At 41.7% G+C, this 18342-nt stretch overlaps 2 protein-coding genes across 3 annotated transcripts in view; one reads left to right on the forward strand and one right to left on the reverse strand.

Annotated features, from left to right (window-relative positions):
* Positions 1-1815: 1815 nt before the first annotated feature.
* Positions 1816-7579, reverse strand: LOC124050903 (sterile alpha motif domain-containing protein 12-like). The gene is made up of 4 exons (XM_046373873.1): positions 7456-7579; positions 3968-4114; positions 3661-3801; positions 1816-3352 (listed from the first exon to the last, which is right to left on the reverse strand). Exons 2-4 carry the CDS (start codon positions 4086-4088, stop codon positions 3336-3338), a joined length of 279 nt encoding a protein of 92 aa, XP_046229829.1. The 5' UTR covers positions 4089-4114; positions 7456-7579; the 3' UTR covers positions 1816-3335.
* A 339-nt stretch (positions 7580-7918) lies between these two features.
* Positions 7919-18342, forward strand: part of scara5 (scavenger receptor class A, member 5 (putative)) — a 64199-nt gene continuing 53775 nt past the window's right edge. Inside the window, exons 1-3 of one of the 2 annotated variants that reach the window (XM_046373257.1) lie at positions 7919-8359; positions 13562-13679; positions 18047-18175. In XM_046373257.1, the coding sequence (XP_046229213.1) occupies positions 13568-13679; positions 18047-18175 (241 nt within the window). In that variant the 5' untranslated portion in view covers positions 7919-8359; positions 13562-13567. Of the gene's footprint in view, positions 8360-13557; positions 13680-18046; positions 18176-18342 lie in introns of both variants that reach the window. The other variant, XM_046373256.1, reaches the window with a different exon arrangement.

Here is an 18342-nt window from a genome sequence, read left to right on the forward strand (position 1 = left end):
ACACTAACACATTTTTCTTTTAGAAACTATTGATCTTTCTTTCCCTGGTGCAGCTATGAATAAATCACAAGAAAGTGACAGAGAGGTTGCTGTGGCAGGCAGATGCTGAAGGACTGAGGAGGAGGAGGCTCTCTGTTGGCTCTCAGCTGGTCTATTTGAAACCGCCTGAAAACACCTGGTAGCCATCACAGCTGCAGTGCTGGTCTGGTTGGATGGAATGATGACAAAACACATATTTTTGTCATAAAAAGGTTGTGCTTGTGTGTGGATTTATGCCACAGTTTTTGTCTTTTTGAAAGAAAACAGGACCAAGTGTGTCTTCATGTGCGATCACATGGCAGTGTAACCTCTCTGGGAACAAATCCTTAGAGCTTGATTGCAAATGGTTGACATCCTTCACAAAAGAGTGGATACTCTTAAAGCAGCAGATTCATGTCAATGGTGCGTAAATAAAATGGTCACCAATCTCATAATGTCAAGGTGTCTATATACTTTGTCAAGGTGTCCATATAGTTTAACCATATGGTGTAAATTAAGCTCTTTTGACACCATATACAGTCAGTATTTTCTTTTTTGTACTGAAATCCATATCACCTGATGCACAACACAGCCCACTCTGGCTGTATAATTTTATAGAAGAGTAGGTATCTTGAAATGATCTGAATTTGCATTTGTATATTCAGGATCTGAGCTTTCACTTCATCAGGGTCAGTGGTGTATTTCAACATCAACCTTCACTCTATCAGTGAGGCAGATTTACGTTTGTGCTGAGTAAGCGCTTTGCCAGCCACACCCCGTCGAATCAAATGCCACAGGATCTCCTGAGGTATTAATCACACTCAGACACACAAACACACACACACACACACAATCAGGCCCAAAAACACAAACAAAAAGGTCACTTGAGAAGAAGTTTGGTGTACTGGATGTACATAATTGTAAACATGCACTCAGGCTCCCTCACACACAAGGTTAATGTGCTAAGTTTTCATGTTGTTTCTTGCCCTCTTGGCTCGTCCTCTTTGCATTCCTGTGTCAGAGCACATGTTCATAATCTTATGTGTTTCTAGACAGCACAGGCGGGTTCTTCAGTACAACAAAGTGTCTTTTTTCTTCTCTGTTTCTTATTGACCCACTGGCAGGTTAGTCGTCACAAACTCCTGCGCACCAAAACATTGGGTCAAACCCAAAAGAGTTTTAATTTGAAATTCTCCAAACATTTCCAGACACATGAAATAAGTCAGGCTGCATTTGGGAGAAATGTGAATAAAACGAAGTACAAGTGATTTAGATTAGTTCTGGAACTAGCTGGTAATAGACAGTAGAGGGTAAAACCTCGCTGTCCTGCCAAATCTGAGGAAAATCCATTTGTTTTGGTTTTTCATTCATATGGATGGTCAGTTAATAATGAAGAAAGACAGAAAAACAAATGTATAGTCCATATGTGTATGTTTCTTGAAACCACCATCTCCTTCAATAAAAATGTCACTGTGAAAGCGTACAACTGCTTTCCTGAATTACAATCAGACTTGTGAGGCGAAGTATTGAAGTGGTCATAAATGCTACGCTTGCTGTCTCTGGATTCTGCAGCGTTGATTTGGGCTGCACACACAAGTATGCATTAATATGATTTCATTTATCACAACCTCCAGTTTTAAGATCCCTAGACTTTTCACAGTGGTCCTTCTCACACCAAGCAGGGACAAAGCTGCAGGGCAACAATGAATATGTGTGACAAACAAGACTGATGATCACCCTGGAGTAGAACTGAAGTCTGAGGAGAGACACATGAATAAAAAAAAGAAACTCAGCAGGTGGATTTGTGATGCCAAAGCAGCACATTTAATTCAACCAACTCTGCCGTGAAAAAATGTTCAGAAACAGACATGACCTTTTACATTATACAAATATGCGATGTTATTAATGAATATAAGACATATTAAAATGAGGCCAGCATCATAAATAAACAAAATAGGGCATTGTTTAAAAAAAGGGATCTGAAAGTTTGAGGACCATTTGCATTAAGGACATTCACAGGTTATAATTCATCCACTCTGCTGCCAAGATTGGCCTCGATCACAGTAACAAAAAAAAAAAAGCTGAGCAGGGTTTTCTGTAGCAGAAATCAATTTAGAAAATACCTTGTTTGTGTTTTATCTGTGAAAAATACAAAGACATAAATGCTTTCAGATAGAAGCAGAAAGTTCAAAGCAATCAGTCGGATTTTAAAGTCCCTTTCGGTCAGCATGTACGTGAGAAAGAAAAGCAAAAATCAGGTCTCACTGTTTGGCCTTTCTAATCCAACACATAGAAATGTTTAATGTTCAGAGTTGAGAGCACAGCTGTAAACACACGGGATCAATATCTATTCTCAGGCCTCGTTTTGATTTTAGCAAACCAATTATCACACATTTTCAAATTAATTGATGTTTGAGATTAAAGCTTGACTTGGTTTAATTGGTCGATGTCATCAAATCACACGATTGGCATGATATTTTGAGATTGGTCAATCAAGTGCTATCGTGGTGAAGAAATGTTAAGAAAGCAGCATCTGCTGTCAACAATGCAATGAAATGTGTTACTCTTAGTCTAAAAGAATCCTGTAACACATGCTGATGGACTCTACCATAGGCTAAATGCTAATGTTAGCATGGCAGCATGTTCACAATGAAAAAGTTGAGCAGTGTTCACCATCTTATTTTAACATGTTAGCATGCTAACGCTTGCTAATTAGCTCTACCAAACAACATGAAGTGCAGCTGGACGTGTCATTAGCGTTTAGACAAATCACATTTTTGATTGGATGATGGTGCTGGAGAAAAGTTAACAAGGACACACCAGACTCAAAACCACAGATAGAGGAAAAGTCAGTGGATAACCAAAGTCAGCTGCTCAGATCAGGAATATTTGTACATACAAAATTCAACTATAATTCATCCAGTAGCTGTTGAGATATTTCAGTCTTGAACAAAATGGTGGACCGTCAGACGCTGCCTTCCTCAAAGCCACACGGCTAACATGACTAAAAATATGTCCTAATACAGTGATGGGATGTAAACCCACTCTAGAGAGAGAAGAAAGACAGAGACTAATGGACAGCCAGTGTCAGAAAAAGACACTCGGACAAAAACTAATCTCATCCATCTGCACAGGTCAGATTTCACACAGGAAATGACTTTCCTTCTCTCTTCATTCTTCATTGATTCTTCTTTCTCTTCACCTTCTCCTGTTATTTCCATCACTCCCACTTTTTTCCGTCCTCCACATGGACAAATGAATGGATGGAAAAGCAAAAAAAGCAATGTCGCTTTTCATCCGAGGATATTTATTTCCTGTTACTGAGAAAAACACTCTGGAGAGCAGAGAGGAGAACAAGTGAAATATGAGTCAGCAGCTGCTTTCTTTTACATCTTTTTCATCACAAGGGTATATTCAATACATGCCTGAGTTTGAAAATAAAATCTGCAAATACGGTAAATACAACCAGCCAGAGAATCACTAATATCCTGTATATCCATGCATGGGTTACTGTAAGTTTCGATGCATATTACATGTCTGTTGTTGTCCGCACACCACAAACCCTTTTGAATGAAGTGTTATTACTGTACTAGTTTGGCGCTCAGCTACACCGTGAAAGATAAAGTCATTTGGTATTCTCACCAGAGCAGATGTCACTGAGTTCACTGATTTCCTCATGAACTCGGAGGAGAAGAAGGTCCTGCAATATTTCCTGCTGCTGCTCCTCGGCCTCCACCCCGAGAAGCTCCAGGTGATGATCCTTTAATCTCAGCAATGCACGGCCTGCAAGAGAAACAGGCGCAAATGTGTGCATTTGTTCATCCCCAATATGAACGTGTACACAAGAACTACTGAAAACAAGTAAAACAAAACTTTCACAAGTGGAGAATTAGTGTCTTCTTGACATACTTTCTCATCTAGCAAGTTGAATTTATCACCTGAGTTGTACCTGATATAGCGTGTTTAATTATGGCTTTGTGGAGTGCGCTCATGTGGACTGGGTACCGATCCTGCACCCACGCCAACACCTCTTCCACCGACCACAACGACGCGCGCTTTGACAGGTCCATCGCCCTGAAACCACATCAGCAACACCCTGGAGAGGCAAAAACAGGAAAGGACATAAAGCCATTGCTCTGGAGGACAACTTTGTTTTCCCCAAGTGAGCCTCGAAAGCTTTCAGTCATCAGGCCAAAAGTTATTTCATCTGCAGTTTAAACGGGGCACGAAACACGAGCCATGAACCAATCTGACATGTATTAAACATACTCCCTCGTTCACAAACTTCCGGAGGAGAAAAAGAAGGCAGGACTGATTCCTGATTTACCTTTGACCTCCTGCACTTGCAGCTGTTGCACACACAGTTTTTCTGTGCAAGGAATGAACACTTGAACTTGTCGTTTAGTTTTACCTTCAAATGAAATGGCTTAGTCTTCACAAGTCTTCCCATTTGAGGAGCAAATCTTTACCACATCTGGCTTGAAAAACTACTTAGGTTATTTTTTGCTTGGCAAATTATGGGGGGCTAATCTTCTGTTAGTTAACTGGTTCAGCACAACTCACATGCCAGATGATTTTCTCCACGAAGACAACAGCCGACAAAGACAACCAAATGCACCGAACAGAAAGGAGAAAAGCTCGCGACAGTTTATGTCACTGAGGACCAACCTGAGAACTGAAAAGTGACACCATGATTATTTTAGCTCATCAGACCAGAATTTGAGCAGAGTAAGCCGTCACCACTGTGAATGTGCAGCCGTCCCTCTGCAGCAGCTCACGTGAAGCTTATCCCCGGGCACATTAGCGGGGGACATTGTTGTCTGAGGTAGACCCTCAAAAGTGAGAAAATATCATTTTCTCTTGATATTTGCCGCTTTGGATTAAATTTCCCTTCTCATGTGGTGTCACCTTCTTACTCAGTATAAGCCTGTTTTCCAGCGATTAGTTCAACAACGTCCTGAACACGATGACAAATAGCTGAACACGGTCGAGGGAGCCCTCGAAGCTGAACATAGGAGCAAGGTGAAACCGACTCCGGCACTCCGAGGTCAAAAAAGTTCTGCTGTTTTCAAGAAAAGTCGCTTCGGTTTCTTCTCCTTCATTTCATTTGGCCTTCCTCCCAGCCATATCCTCATGGGCTGCACTGCTATAGGGCGAAAACTGCTAAACTGTTGATGTGACCTTTTCAGCGGGCCAGTCTAGTTACTGGGTTATAAATATAGGAATGTAATAGCCGGTGTTAATTAAGGGGGGTGCGTGATTGGCCGGAGCCGTAACAAGGTCCCGGTGGAGTAGCTGACATACAGACAGTGAAGACCTTTACACCAGGGCAAACACACGGAGGAGACTTCTCTTCGGAGTCGAGGGGAGCTGAGGGTGTACTGCTGTCATAAACGACGACGGTTTAATGCCTTAGGAAAGCTTTTCTTAAACAATATGACTCCCAAACTGGGCCCGCATCTGTAGGTGAATCATGTGACTGCACACACACAGCTTGTCTTATTTTCTCTGAACCATTTCATTTACATTCACACCGCCCCGTTACAACTGAACCAGGGCTTGTAAACAAAAGTAATATACAGTAAGAGGCAGGGTGGAAAATTGGCTTCTTGTACCACTCACAGTTTGTGTGATAGGTTTTTTACACTCCACCGCTCTCTCCTAAATGCAACTTATTGACTACAGTTTATGATTTAATCCGAGTGGATGTGTTTAAATCTATATTAAGCACATTCGACAGCTGAACTGAAGTGCCTTAAGTGTTATTAATCTCACTGGCATGATTTCTCCACTTTCACTTTCTGCAGTACTCCAGTACTCATATTATCTGCTCCTGCTGCTGCCTTCTGCTTCGGGTTTGACACTTTTATTGAGCTTCAGGGAAGCTCGGTTGAAGTGAATGTGTGGGCAGCTCTGTTAGCTTTTCTTGGCAACTTGGTTTCATATAACAATGGAAACTGTACTATAAGTACGAGGCCAGGCAGTGGTCACAGAGAGGAAATTAAATTGTGTGAGCAGTGCATCAATATCACTATGGGGCTTTTTAATAATAAACATTCCACCAAATTCAGCAAAACACAATGTTAGGTGGGTGTTGAGTTCTCTCTGTGCTTGACTGTGACTTCAGATTTGAAGGGCAAATCATCAAATCGTGACCTTCTCCACTGCATTTCCCTTCGTGTTTATTTCTCTTATGGGTATAATCTGAATTTTCTATGTTAGTGTCATCAGCACCATAGTTTCAGTACTGGTGGCAAAAATACCTTACTTGAGGAATGTAATTCTCCTTTACAAACACAAAAAGAGCCACACTTCTCAAACATAAGCAGTCATACACCTTTGCCTCTTTAAAAAGTATTCCAGACTCCAGCCCTGAGATTGTGACATTCACATCGTTCCCACGAGAAAAATAAGCGGGTATTGACATTTTAATAACCAGAAAACAGCAGTCGTGCTCTGCCTTGGCTGAATTTTCTTTCTCTCCTTCAAACAGCTACATATCTCGGAGGTACACCGAATGGACCACCAGAGCAGCCTGGATCCAGATGTTCGACAATTCAATCTGATATCAAATGGCAAACACCAGAGTTCACATGGGATTGCTCTGACGTGGAACCAAACTGGACCAAACTAAACTCTAAAAGGACTAACTAAAAGGATAAAAATTCAAGCTGCTGGTTGTGGTCATCTTTAATCCGTCCCAAGGTGTAGTCCTACCATCTTGTGGTGCCTTGCAGAATTACCTCATTTCTTGATGAAGTCTTGATATAAACTTTCATTAAAAAGTTACTACTGAGTTGTTGTTCCATGGTCTAACTTTGATCAGACTTGGCTCACAGAGACTCCAGCTTCCTCATCTGCAGCTTTGCTCCACAATAGCCTGCTGTAATCTGGCCTTGATACATTCTCCATGATTCCTGTTCAGAATTTGACCAATTAGACGGCTTGACAGGTTTGTGTCTGTAAGCTTTACCTTTTGGGAATGGGTTTGTAGCGCTTTCATCAGGCGCCACTTCAACTAAAACTTTACGGCCTTACAGTCTCACTGAGCAACGCTGGACTCAGTTGTGTTTTGATGTAAAAAATCAGCAGAAACTGACAAACTGGTTGTAAATGTTGGCATTCTGACTAAATATGACATGTTATCCTTGACAGACTATTGCCGATTTTAAGCAGTTACTATAAAGCGTCTTTCCCGTGTCATCACAGGTGCGTACCTTTCCTAGTAACAGAAGCCTCGAAAAAATGTGAAAAAACTTCATATGATTTGTTGTCCTGTGCATAAGGAGACAGACAGTCCGTTCAGTGGTTTTACAGGAACACATCAACAGCTGTCTCTCAATAAGAATATCAAACATTCAAAATGTAGGCATCACAACACACTGACATATTTACAAACTTCCTGAAGGGTTTTGTTTTGTGATAAGTCATATTTACCTGCGTCCCGGTCCGCTCGTTGCTGGTCCAACATTAATGGCGACCCTCGTCTGTACCTGTTCAGTGCATGGAAGTGTTACATTAGGCACATTCCTTTTCCCGGCTCCGCCCACACAGCAGGGCGCGCGCTCCGTCTTCCGCACTCCCGCTCCACAGCTGCCCGTGGTGCCTTCAGGTGATGTCAGAAATGCTGCGTCTGTAGTATTTAGGCGCGGTATCTTGTTAAATCAAACTACACGTAAGCATTATTGGTACTTGTTATCGTGCAATTGTAGATCACATGATGAGAGACCAAATCAAATTTAGCATTCGAATATGTGGAATCCGGTTGTGTTTGCAACTTCTTGACACGATAGGTGAGTTTAATAGAGTTTCATGAAGGCATCACAAAGATGTATAAGCAAAGGCCTAAGACGGCTTTTTTGTCGTTTGTTTATTTTCGTATTTCATTGTTTTTACTTTTTATTTGTTCATTTGTTTGCCAACAGTATCAGCTGGAAGCCTTATAAAACTATCTACTTCAGTAATTTACTCATAATTTACTACGTCCAGCAGAGGGCGCCGGCGTACAGCAGGTGGAGCCACCTCTCCTCACCTCTCCCTCAGCTTCTCCACCGGCTGCTCGGCAGGCAGAGCAAACTTCAGAGCTTTGTGATGGTCACATGACGATGTTGTGGACATATTACTCCAAATGTCAGCGCTTGTTCTCGTCCACAGAGCTGCTGACTGTCTCTGCAGCACTGAGAGACAAAGTGAAGTGTGTGCACGGTGCATCTCATGCAGCTTTGAATGACAGTCTGACAGCTGAAAGAGCCTGGAGTTACAGCTTCGAGACACATCTTTTTGAGGGGAATTATGAGAAACGTGGAGCTGTGATTTTCATTTCCAGTTGACAGCTGATAAGGTGAGAGAGGAGTACTTTTGCTGCTTATTTTTGAACAGTTTGGTTAAGCCTAAATTGTCTCCTGATTATGCACTGACTGCAGCTCTTTTAAACCCCATTTGACTGTGTATCTCCTGTCATTCCTTTTAATGAACATATGGAAGATATGCACTGTGGAGCTCTTGTATAATTTATTGTTTACTGTAGGCCACACTTTGACCTTTTAATGTGGTAAACCGGTTGACATCTATTAGCCTTGATATTTATTGCAATTATGCTGAATGACACCAGTTACAAAGCTGATTTACTGCATGTTAGTCCAGTACAAGAGAGGAAATGCACTCATCTGCAGAAAATTGTCGCTTTGTGTTTCAGCGGTCATGGGTGAAGTATCTCTGCCTTTAATTTACTGAGAGAAATGGGTTAATGCTGCACACGGATGACTGAGCAGTGGGATATTTTCCTGTGTGCTCAGAAAGAGACTGCTTTCCTGATTACATATCTGACCCTTTACATCTGTCATGCACTGACTTTGACAATTGTTTTAAATTTACTATTAAACTGCCAGATTATGTTTTATAACTGCTTGCTCTGATAAGTTGCTTAATATGTCCAAATCTTGACTGTGATATGTTTCAGTAGGGTAGTTGCACTGCCACAGACCACACGCACTCGGTCCCTCTGACCCGCAGACAATTGGATGCTCAGTTGGGGGCAGATCTCGCGACGCATGACAAGATAATTATTTCCTGTCTTGCAGAGTGAATCTCCAGTCGCTCACTCTCAGTTCACCAAAGCAGTGGCTTTCTGCCTCTCTCTCTCTCTCTCTCTCTCTGTCTGTCTCTGTCTGCATGGATCAGTTTCACTGGTGGAAAGTAAGTGAGCAGGCCATGTTTACTTATCTGTTTAGTTAACAGTTGTAGTCACTTTTCATACTGAGATTGCGCGTTAAAAAGATTTATAAAATACAGTCCATTAAAGGTTAAGCCAGTGGTCCCTGACCTTTGTGTCTGGTGACCTGTTATCTTTGAGTTGTCAGCAGTTCCACCAGAGAAATATTTCCCCTCTTAGACTCTCACATGGTTTCATGTAAATAGCTGTTTTTAAGGTCCAATATTTCACGAAAAGCAAAAATTGTGTACATGTATATAAATCTGTGTATCAAAGCTTCTTTCCTCTCCCATTCATCATCTCGTGACCCTTTGTAGGGTCCTAATGCCTGGACTGGGACTGCATCTTGCTGGTAATACTTCTGAACTTAAATTCAGATGCACCAAATGCCAAAATAAGCCACTGAATAAACAGCTAAGAGACAACGTGATGCCGAATGGTCCAGCAAAGAGATTAGATTTCAGTCTGTCGTGCTCCCATTTGCTACACCCAGCTGATGCTGAGGCTCATGCAGAAGAAATGCATAATTCACGGTTTCTGTATCTGGACACTGGTGTTCACTGCACTCTAGAGTTCAACTGTTCGGCTTCTTTGGTACAACAACCAACATGCCTCAGTTGTTTTCTAAACACAAACGTGTATGTGGCATGTTAATTCGCCAAACATAAGAACTAACCTCGTTTGGCTCTTCAGACAAGTGAGGAGACGTTTATTTAGAAAACACTTTGTGCCCCTGCCAACTGGACCAGGAAAAGTCAGCATGCAAAGCAGCATTAATCGATTATTTGGCCACCTTGGGGCCACTGATGTATCATCACCTCAAAAATGTGCAGGTGATCAGCTGCTTTTCTAATATTTATTTGGATGGGTTTGTCTTTGACCAAGTGAAAACATGCTCATCTTTTCCAACTGTGGAGGTCCAGAACTTACAAAACAATATTAACAACTACTTACAATATTTGAGTGTCAAATCATTATAAGAGCAAGAGCGCACCGTCTTTCTTTCAGCTTTGCTCTTTCTTCTTATTGGCTTGTTGCTTCTTGAGCTGTTTGTAGAGATTGGATGGAGCCCCAAGAAGGAAAGCCACAAGTCCTCTGGAGGGATGAAGAAAGTGAAAATCTGCTTCCCATCGAGGTTCAGTCACCAGATTTAATTTCCCTCGGCACTATGATGAACAGCTGATGTTGCACATTGAAGGTTTGCTTGGTGTTTTATCAGATGCAAACTTGGACGGAGGAGAGACTGAAAGAGTCATAACGGCAGTTTGTCAAAGGCTCTGACTTGTGGCTTTGTGGTCGTTTGGGGCTTGGGTTTATTTGAAGCAGTGGTTTTCGAGGCCTTTTGTCACGTATGCTCTTTGCTGCTGCTGCTGGAGGATGGTCTAGAAATGTACAAGAAGAGTTGCCCTGACTTTGTTTTTATGTGCTCATTAAATCTGACACGTACGGCGCGAGTTCACATGTGTGACAAACTTTCTTGATGAGGTTTTCCTGCTTAGATGTGGTGTTTTCCTTATTTTGTCCACAGTCACACAGGCAGACGGTTTGACTCTTTGCTTTCCCACCATCCTCAGTTGGCACTGATGAGACCAGCTGAGTGTGTGATAAACTGTTATATCCCAGCAGCCTCAGTGTGATTAGAGGATAACTCACCTCATGCTCTGACCCACACACACACACACACACACACACACACACTCTGTAGACTCGGTCACACACACACAAACATGCAGTGCAGGCGTGCGGAGAGTTTGCTGGCATCTCCTAGCAGCCCTAAAGATTCCTGCCCAGCTCCAGTCTAAATGTCAGCCTGACCCCTCCATCCCCTCCGAAATGAGAAAGTCCAGACTGAGCGCTTTTTAACGACTTTGTCAAACAGTCACAGATCTGCCGCCGGGGCTTGTGGGAGTTTAGCACCCATTGACTCCTGACTGTGGCAGATTAAATTTTATCCCTCAGAGATGTCTGACACAACCGCTCTGTCATGAGTCTTCTTTTTTGTTCCGTGATCCCTTTCGCTTTATTCATATGGCGGCCATATTTGGTTGACGTGTAGCGTGGGAAAGTAGAAGCCCAAACTAGAAGAGCAAATGTGCTCAGCTCAGAGTAAATACTCTGGTGTATGGCTGCGAGGTTATCTGACCCGACAAACTTAATCGGCCCAAAAAAGCTCTGAATTTTGTTCAGGGAGCAACTGATTACGTTTCATTGTCAGTCAAAGTCCTGACAAATAAAACGTGAAATTCAATGTGCTTTTAATTAAAAAGTGAGTGACACCGTCATAAATTGTGCGCCATCAGCGGCTGCACCTGCTGGAAGACATTTTCAGCCGTGTGTTTCAAAAGATGGAACGACTCCGTGTGATGATAAGTGGCTTCTGAGACAGTTTGCTCTCCAAGGAAATGTTTTCATCAGATTTATGTGCCCATTTGGCTCCTGGTTGTGAAAGGCGGACATGTTGGACTCCTGCCATAGCCATATCTTTCTGAGCACCCTTCATTTTTCACCTCTCGCACAATCCACATGTTGAGATGTAAACACTGCCACTGCTTGAGATACACTTACAGTCCTGCAGCTACTTTTTGCATTTTTTATCAGACAAATGTTAACAAACTATTTTCACACCTTTGCATAACAGATCAACTGGAAGATCTGTGCCATCACCACAGTGACTTGGATGTTAATGCTGTACTGTTCATGTGTTTTTTCAATTTGAGACTGGGAAGTCCTGATTTTTCCGAAAGGTTGCATATAACTGGCTTTGTGCTTAGTAATACAGAACTTTGTTAAAGCTAAACAAACATGGATGCCTCAGGTACAACATGAGACTCTTTCCCAGCTCTACCGAATGATGTGATAGTATCAGTATAATCTTCACCACTGGTGCAGGAAATCCATGCTCACTTTGATGGACAAGATGAGGAGCTCAGAGTAGACCCACTGGTCATTTGTGTTGAGAGGACTCAGGACCTATAGGACTCTGACCTGGGGATACCTCAGGACCCCACAGGAAGAGCTGAAGGAAAGGGAGAGGGACATGTGGACCACTTTGCAATCGATGAATGGATGGACTGACTTTGTGGCTATCAGCTCCGTATTTGTAACCGCTGCCATTTGTGATAACGTTTAAACACTCCAGCGTGTTTTGTTAAAACAGGCACAGCTGTTACAGAATGTGTGCATCTGAACTGAGCTCTTTAATGTTGTTTGACTGAATGAATAATAAAGGGTTTAGCTCTTCTAAAGCGCTTTTATGAGATTCCACCATTACTTCTACACACATCCATCACTGCTGGTTGATTTGAAGGGTGAATCAGTTCTTTCTTTACCTTATGACTGACCTTTGCACAATATTTATGCACATTTGTTCATAGCTTTTTTTTCAAAGGTATCCTGCTAAAAGGCAAACACACAGATGAAATGGGGCAAAAGCACAACTCTAGTCCAACTCTGTCAGCAGGGGAAACAAATCACATTACACTGGTTTAGAGACAGCCACAATCCTCACACCACAAGGATTTCCATCTGTTTGTTTAGCTTGGACCTACATTTGTGTGTGTGCATGTGTGTGGTATGTGTGTGTGTGTGTGTGTGTGTGTGTGTGTGTGTGTGTGTGTGTGTGTGTGTGTGTGCCCACGCACGCCTGTGCACACACGTACATGCCTGACTGTAATGTAGCTCAAAAAGTGCACCCGAGGCAGCTGCTTTGTCTGGTTCACAGCACTAGAGGGCACCAGTGGAAATAAACAGACTTTGCAACCTCTTTATGTGTAACGATCTTCAGTGATAAAATGTTGATGATCTGCACAAATTCATTTGGCTGATGTCATAATGAATTGTCAACATGTCGCGGAAGAGGAGCGACGTGAAACAAACTGTGATGTCTGGCGATGCTGAGAGGTCATGCTGTCTGTCTTGTCTATAGCAGTCGATGTTGTTGTTGCTCTTTTGTGGTTCCCCTTTTGAAAATGACGTTAGTCCTGCTTGTGGTACTTATTGGATTGTCTGTTTTTATTCGGACGAGAAACCGCTCTGTCATGCCACAGTGCCAGACGAATGAGTCAACTCGATGGGCTGGACAGATTCAAAGGTCTGGACTCAGGCCATAAATTCATCAAACAATTCACTGACCCTTCCCATGAGCTGAAAGAAAGTGCTAAAACTATTCTATTAAAGGATAAAAGGTGACGACTCAGAGTAACTTTGTATTTCTGTGCAGTGACTCTCAGGGACGATCTCCACCTGTGTAAAAGCATCTACATGTGTTAGCTTCTCCACCCTTGTCAACAGCTTCAGTAGGTCAGACTGTAAGTGTCTTTTCTCTTCAGTCAGGAGGAGATGGAGAACAAGGCCATGTATCTGAGCACATATGAGGAGAGAGAGAACGGCTCCATGTATGAAGAGGCCTACGATGGACACAACTTGTCCAAACTCAACCTTTGTGATGAAGGTAAGGAGGAGAGTTCAGATATGGAGAGTTTGACAGTTTTCCCAAACCAGGAGATAAACTTAAACCAATTTTCTCTTATTTAAGTATGCATACACTCCAAAGATGTCCTGCTGCAACACAGACTTTTTTTCTAACTTAACTTGTTATTTGAAAAATGAAGCATATAAAAAGTGATGCTTATGTATGAAAATGTATGCACAGAGTCGTGACTGATATTCAGAAAGGGACTTTCTGCACATCCATTTAAGCAAGTACACACACACACACACACACACACTAATAATCTATACAGACCCAGTCGAATACGCTAACACACACAAGAGGATGCAATGGTGTCATTGCTTGGCATTCGCTCTTTTCTCACTATGGTCATCTATGAAAGCCAGGAATGTCCAGGAGTAACATCTGTGTGAGTGTGTGTGTTTCAATGCAGTGTGTGTGTGTGTGTGTGTGTACAGGTACAGCTGCAGCAAATCCACAGTTGACCCTGTGGTGTTCTCAGGTTTCGACCCAGAGCTCAGTGAGTTCGGTGGGAAAGTCTTAAATGAACGTTAACTGGAGAATTTGCTGACATTTTAATGGAAAGTGGACAATGGCCTCACACATCAGAACGACTGCCCTCATCCAACTTCTCTAATCCTACAAGATTTTCACACGTCGTTCAATTAGAGGAGATTCCCTCGACCGTGGCACAGTTTATCTCATTGGGGTGCAGTAGAAACAAGCAGAACAAAGCAGTCGGGAGGTTTCTGTGAGGGTGTGATCCAACATTATTCACATGGTTACAGGAGCAGTTTGCATTATGGGTAAAAAATATCATGTTTTTTTCTCCCTTAAAAATTTGGTCTTAACATTGTGAACGTGAGGTTTTATCAAGCATCAAAATAATTTGACAGTGATATGTTAGTATTAAAATTAAATTAAAATAAAAATGTTTTCTGTTTTGTTTGGGAAACAGGCTGTGTTGACACACATAATGCCACCATCATCCGCCAATTACAGAGTGAGTGCCTGACTTTTATGGGATCTGTGGCACATGTGCATTCGATTTGGACAGTTAAAGTAAAAGGAACAATGCCCTGCCCTTGTAAATTCACACACAGTGCCAGTAACTGACTCACACTGGCCCTGCTAATATAAACAGACTCAGGATTTGTGTTAAATTGGATCAGCATTTGTTATTGCATCTCCAGGTTTACCATAAAACAATCCTCCCAGGTTTGCTAATTCCTGTCTCATCTCTTTTATTAAATTCCCTCTTTGTCTGAACAACGCAGTGTGTCGACACCACCATCATAATGCAATTTCCACATGTGTTTCCAATTACTTGATGGCTGAATATTGACTCTTCTGTCCCTTTAATGTCAGTTAGAAAAGCTTGAAAAGCTTCACTGAAAAAGTTTGTCTTTTTATTTTGTCGCTGTGCTATTTTTCCGTGAAACTCTCAGGAAGCAGAAAGACAGTTTTAGGACATAAGTTTTAGTCAAATAATCAGTCAAATATTGACTGATTATTTGTGAGAATTTGCAGCTTTTATTAAATTTTATATGGTTGTAAACTGAATATGTTTGGCTTCTATTTTGTTTCTCATTTAAGTTAAGCAATTTGAAGACATCACCTTGGACTTGTTTTCAAAAAATAACTTCTTATATCTTATTGGGGCAAGCGTTAATCAAATGGTCAAAATAATAATAGCCAATACAGTAGTAAAAATCCAAATAATCACTGAAGGAATTTTGGGAAATACTCTTATTTATTTTCTTTCCCAGAGTTGGATGAGAAGATTGATGCCATTTTTATGTGCATTTGGCAGTTAGCCTAGCTTACCATGAAGACTGGTAGTTGGGGAAACAGTTAGCTTGGATGTCTGAAGTTCGTACATACGCCATCTGCCTGTACCTCTAAAGTATTCTGAACAAGGTGAGGTTGAGGTACGAGCTAATTTTTGACGGGAAAACATTCATAATTCAAGTGTTTATGCTAAGCTAATGACCCTCTTGTTCTGTAGTTCCATAATTCAGGCGCAAATAAAGTCACGTCAAATCGATCTTTTCTCTTGGAGTCACAACAAACAAATTAAACATTCAGACTTTTCATGCATGCAGTCTGGGGTTTTTCATGTGTGGTTGTTTTATTTCTTCCTTCTAAAATATATGAATTCGAAGTTCAGCTTGAGTTTTACCTAAGAGTCCAACTAGTTTGGAGTTCTATTTCTGTTTCTATACATACCATCCATGTGATACACACACACACACACACACACACACACGCATCTGAGCCAGCTGTGTTTGTCTTACGCTGGAGGAGTGTGTGTTCTTCATCATAAAGGGGAAGTGTGTGTTTGTGTGTGTGTGTGCATGTGTGTGTGCACCAGCAAGAATCCAGCAGTGTCCACTGACAGATTGTCATGGTCCAAATAATGAAACCGAGCTGTTGGCTGGACTGCAAAAGCAGTGTTTATATTTAAAGGTCAGGTTCGAGCCAACATTATGACTGTTCATGGGAAGACAGAATCTCATTATAACCTCATAATATCCCAGTGGGTGTAATATTTATCATAATGTTCTTGTCCCAGAGACGACTGTCTGTTCATATTTCACGTCTTTTTTAGGGCCTGTTTCCTTAATTCAAGAGGATATTAGTGTCCAGCTAGTCCTCTACCCCCTCTAGTTCATCTAAACACCAAAAGTCTTGAGTTGCAGGGTATTCAGATTGTTGTTGTTTTTTTCCATGACTTTTGGTGTTTGCCTTATCAGATAGCTGACTGATGTTCACTAAGCACCTCTATCAAATCTGCCGCACTGTGGCTAAGCAATGGTAATGAGACGAATTATTGTTAGTAGTAGTAGTAATTAATGACTCATCAATCTATACGTTTCTTCTTTAATACAGTTCAAATTGTGCTTGTGCTCACACAGAAAGCAGCTAATTGTGGTCTTGTGTTGTTCACCTAAGTTTGACTGCGGGGTCATTTGTTTATTCACCCCAAAAGCCAGATTACGTTACTGTACACTAGCTGTAAGCTAGTGAGCATCGACAGGCATCGGTGGGTGTTCAGTTCAGCCTCTCACTGAATTCAGCACTCACCAGAGACTCCACTTATTTCCCCAGTTTCTCTCATTCTTTGTCCAGAAGACAACTTGTTCCACAAATTTCTATGAATTTTACAGTACATGTCGAGCTCAAGTAAAACACAAAATTTGAGGTGTAGCAACACTTGCTAAGAGGGGACAGGCTTTGAAAACTATTTCTGAGACAGACTTTTATATTTGTGTAAATTAAACTTTATATTGTCTTTTCTAGTAGCTCATGCTGCAGTCCACTTTATTGCAGGAAAGAATGTCTTCCACCACCCGTAATTCAGTGCTATTGTGGCAAAACGCACATTTTTTAAACAGTGTTGAAGGTAATTACATACAAACAATGCACTTTATGCGCGGATGTCTGAAAACATTTTAAGACTAATGTCGCATTCCTGAGTGATGAAGGATGTGACCCCAGAACAACATTCGAAAATCACTTCATCCTCTTGACCTGAAGGGAATGTTCCCTCAACATCAGCAGCCTAATCCCTGCCTCCTGCCACGCTGTCACACACACACACACACACACACACACACACACACACACACACACACACACACACACACAGAAAAACACTTCCATCATTCAGTGTTCTGTGTCAGTTTTATCAAGACTAATTCTCTAACATCTGTTTGACCCCGAGAGGAGTGTTAAGTGGTGACGTGAATTATTTGAAACTGTAGCTCCTCAGTGTGTGTGTGTGTGTGTGTGTGTACTTTTGCATGATGTATGTCATTGGCCTTAAGACAGTAAGCTATAAACCATTTACATTTACATTTTAAACCAGTAAATCAAGAAATTTGTTATTGCTGCTTGTGTACATTCCCTTCATTGTGCCATGTGGTAAATAACATGACTTTGTGCAGTGCAGTGATGATGATGAGTGTCTGATATACGATCTCACTTTGTTCATGCAGTAAATGTCAGGCTTTATTTTAAAAATCCTGAGAATTATTTGTTTTAGCCTCAGTCATCAGTTCTTGTAAGACCAAGCAAATAACTGGAAAACAAAACCTTTGTTCTATTGAAACTCCTTGTGAATTCCCCTCTTCTTTATACAAACTTTCCCAGAAACTGATTAACAAGCTTTCAGAGGAATTTGGTCTTTTATAGAAGGCAAAAGACCTAACAGGTGTTGAAACAGCATTAATAAACACATTGTTTATTCTATTTATTGTTGTCTTATTGATAAGAAAGCCTGGCATATTGCGAGCTCGGAATATTTTCACCTCTGTTTGGGTTTCTCTCCTGTTTCCTGGTCCTGATCCTCTTGTCTTGGTCAGGTTCTGCTAAGCGCCGCAGGAAGCAGGATCAGTGCTGTGGTCACCTGAACTCCCTCTCGGCCATCAAGTACGCCATCGTCTCCCTCTACATCCTGGTTCTTCTCACCATCTTCGGACTCTGCCTGGCAGGTGAGTGGCTACAGGTTGTTACCCATTCCTCAGTGTTGTAACACGCGCACATGTACGCACAGTTAGTCCAGGCAGTACTCCGACATAGTGCCTGCAACCTCACATCCTTCTTCGACTGTCTGTGCTCATTCATGGTTTTATGGACTCCAGAACTTGACGATTTTACT

The sequence above is a fragment of the Scatophagus argus genome, chromosome 19 (genome assembly GCF_020382885.2).
Source record: "Scatophagus argus isolate fScaArg1 chromosome 19, fScaArg1.pri, whole genome shotgun sequence".
In the NCBI taxonomy this organism is placed as follows: Eukaryota; Metazoa; Chordata; class Actinopteri; family Scatophagidae; genus Scatophagus; species Scatophagus argus.

Bases quoted from the DNA above. Each gene is read 5' to 3' on its own strand.
- LOC124050903 (XM_046373873.1), bottom strand. From the start codon at position 4,088: ATGGACCTGTCAAAGCGCGCGTCGTTGTGGTCGGTGGAAGAGGTGTTG. The intron at 3,802-3,967 runs GTACAACTCAGG...TTTCTCTTGCAG, and splicing joins AATTAAACACGCTATATCAG to GCCGTGCATTGCTGAGATTA.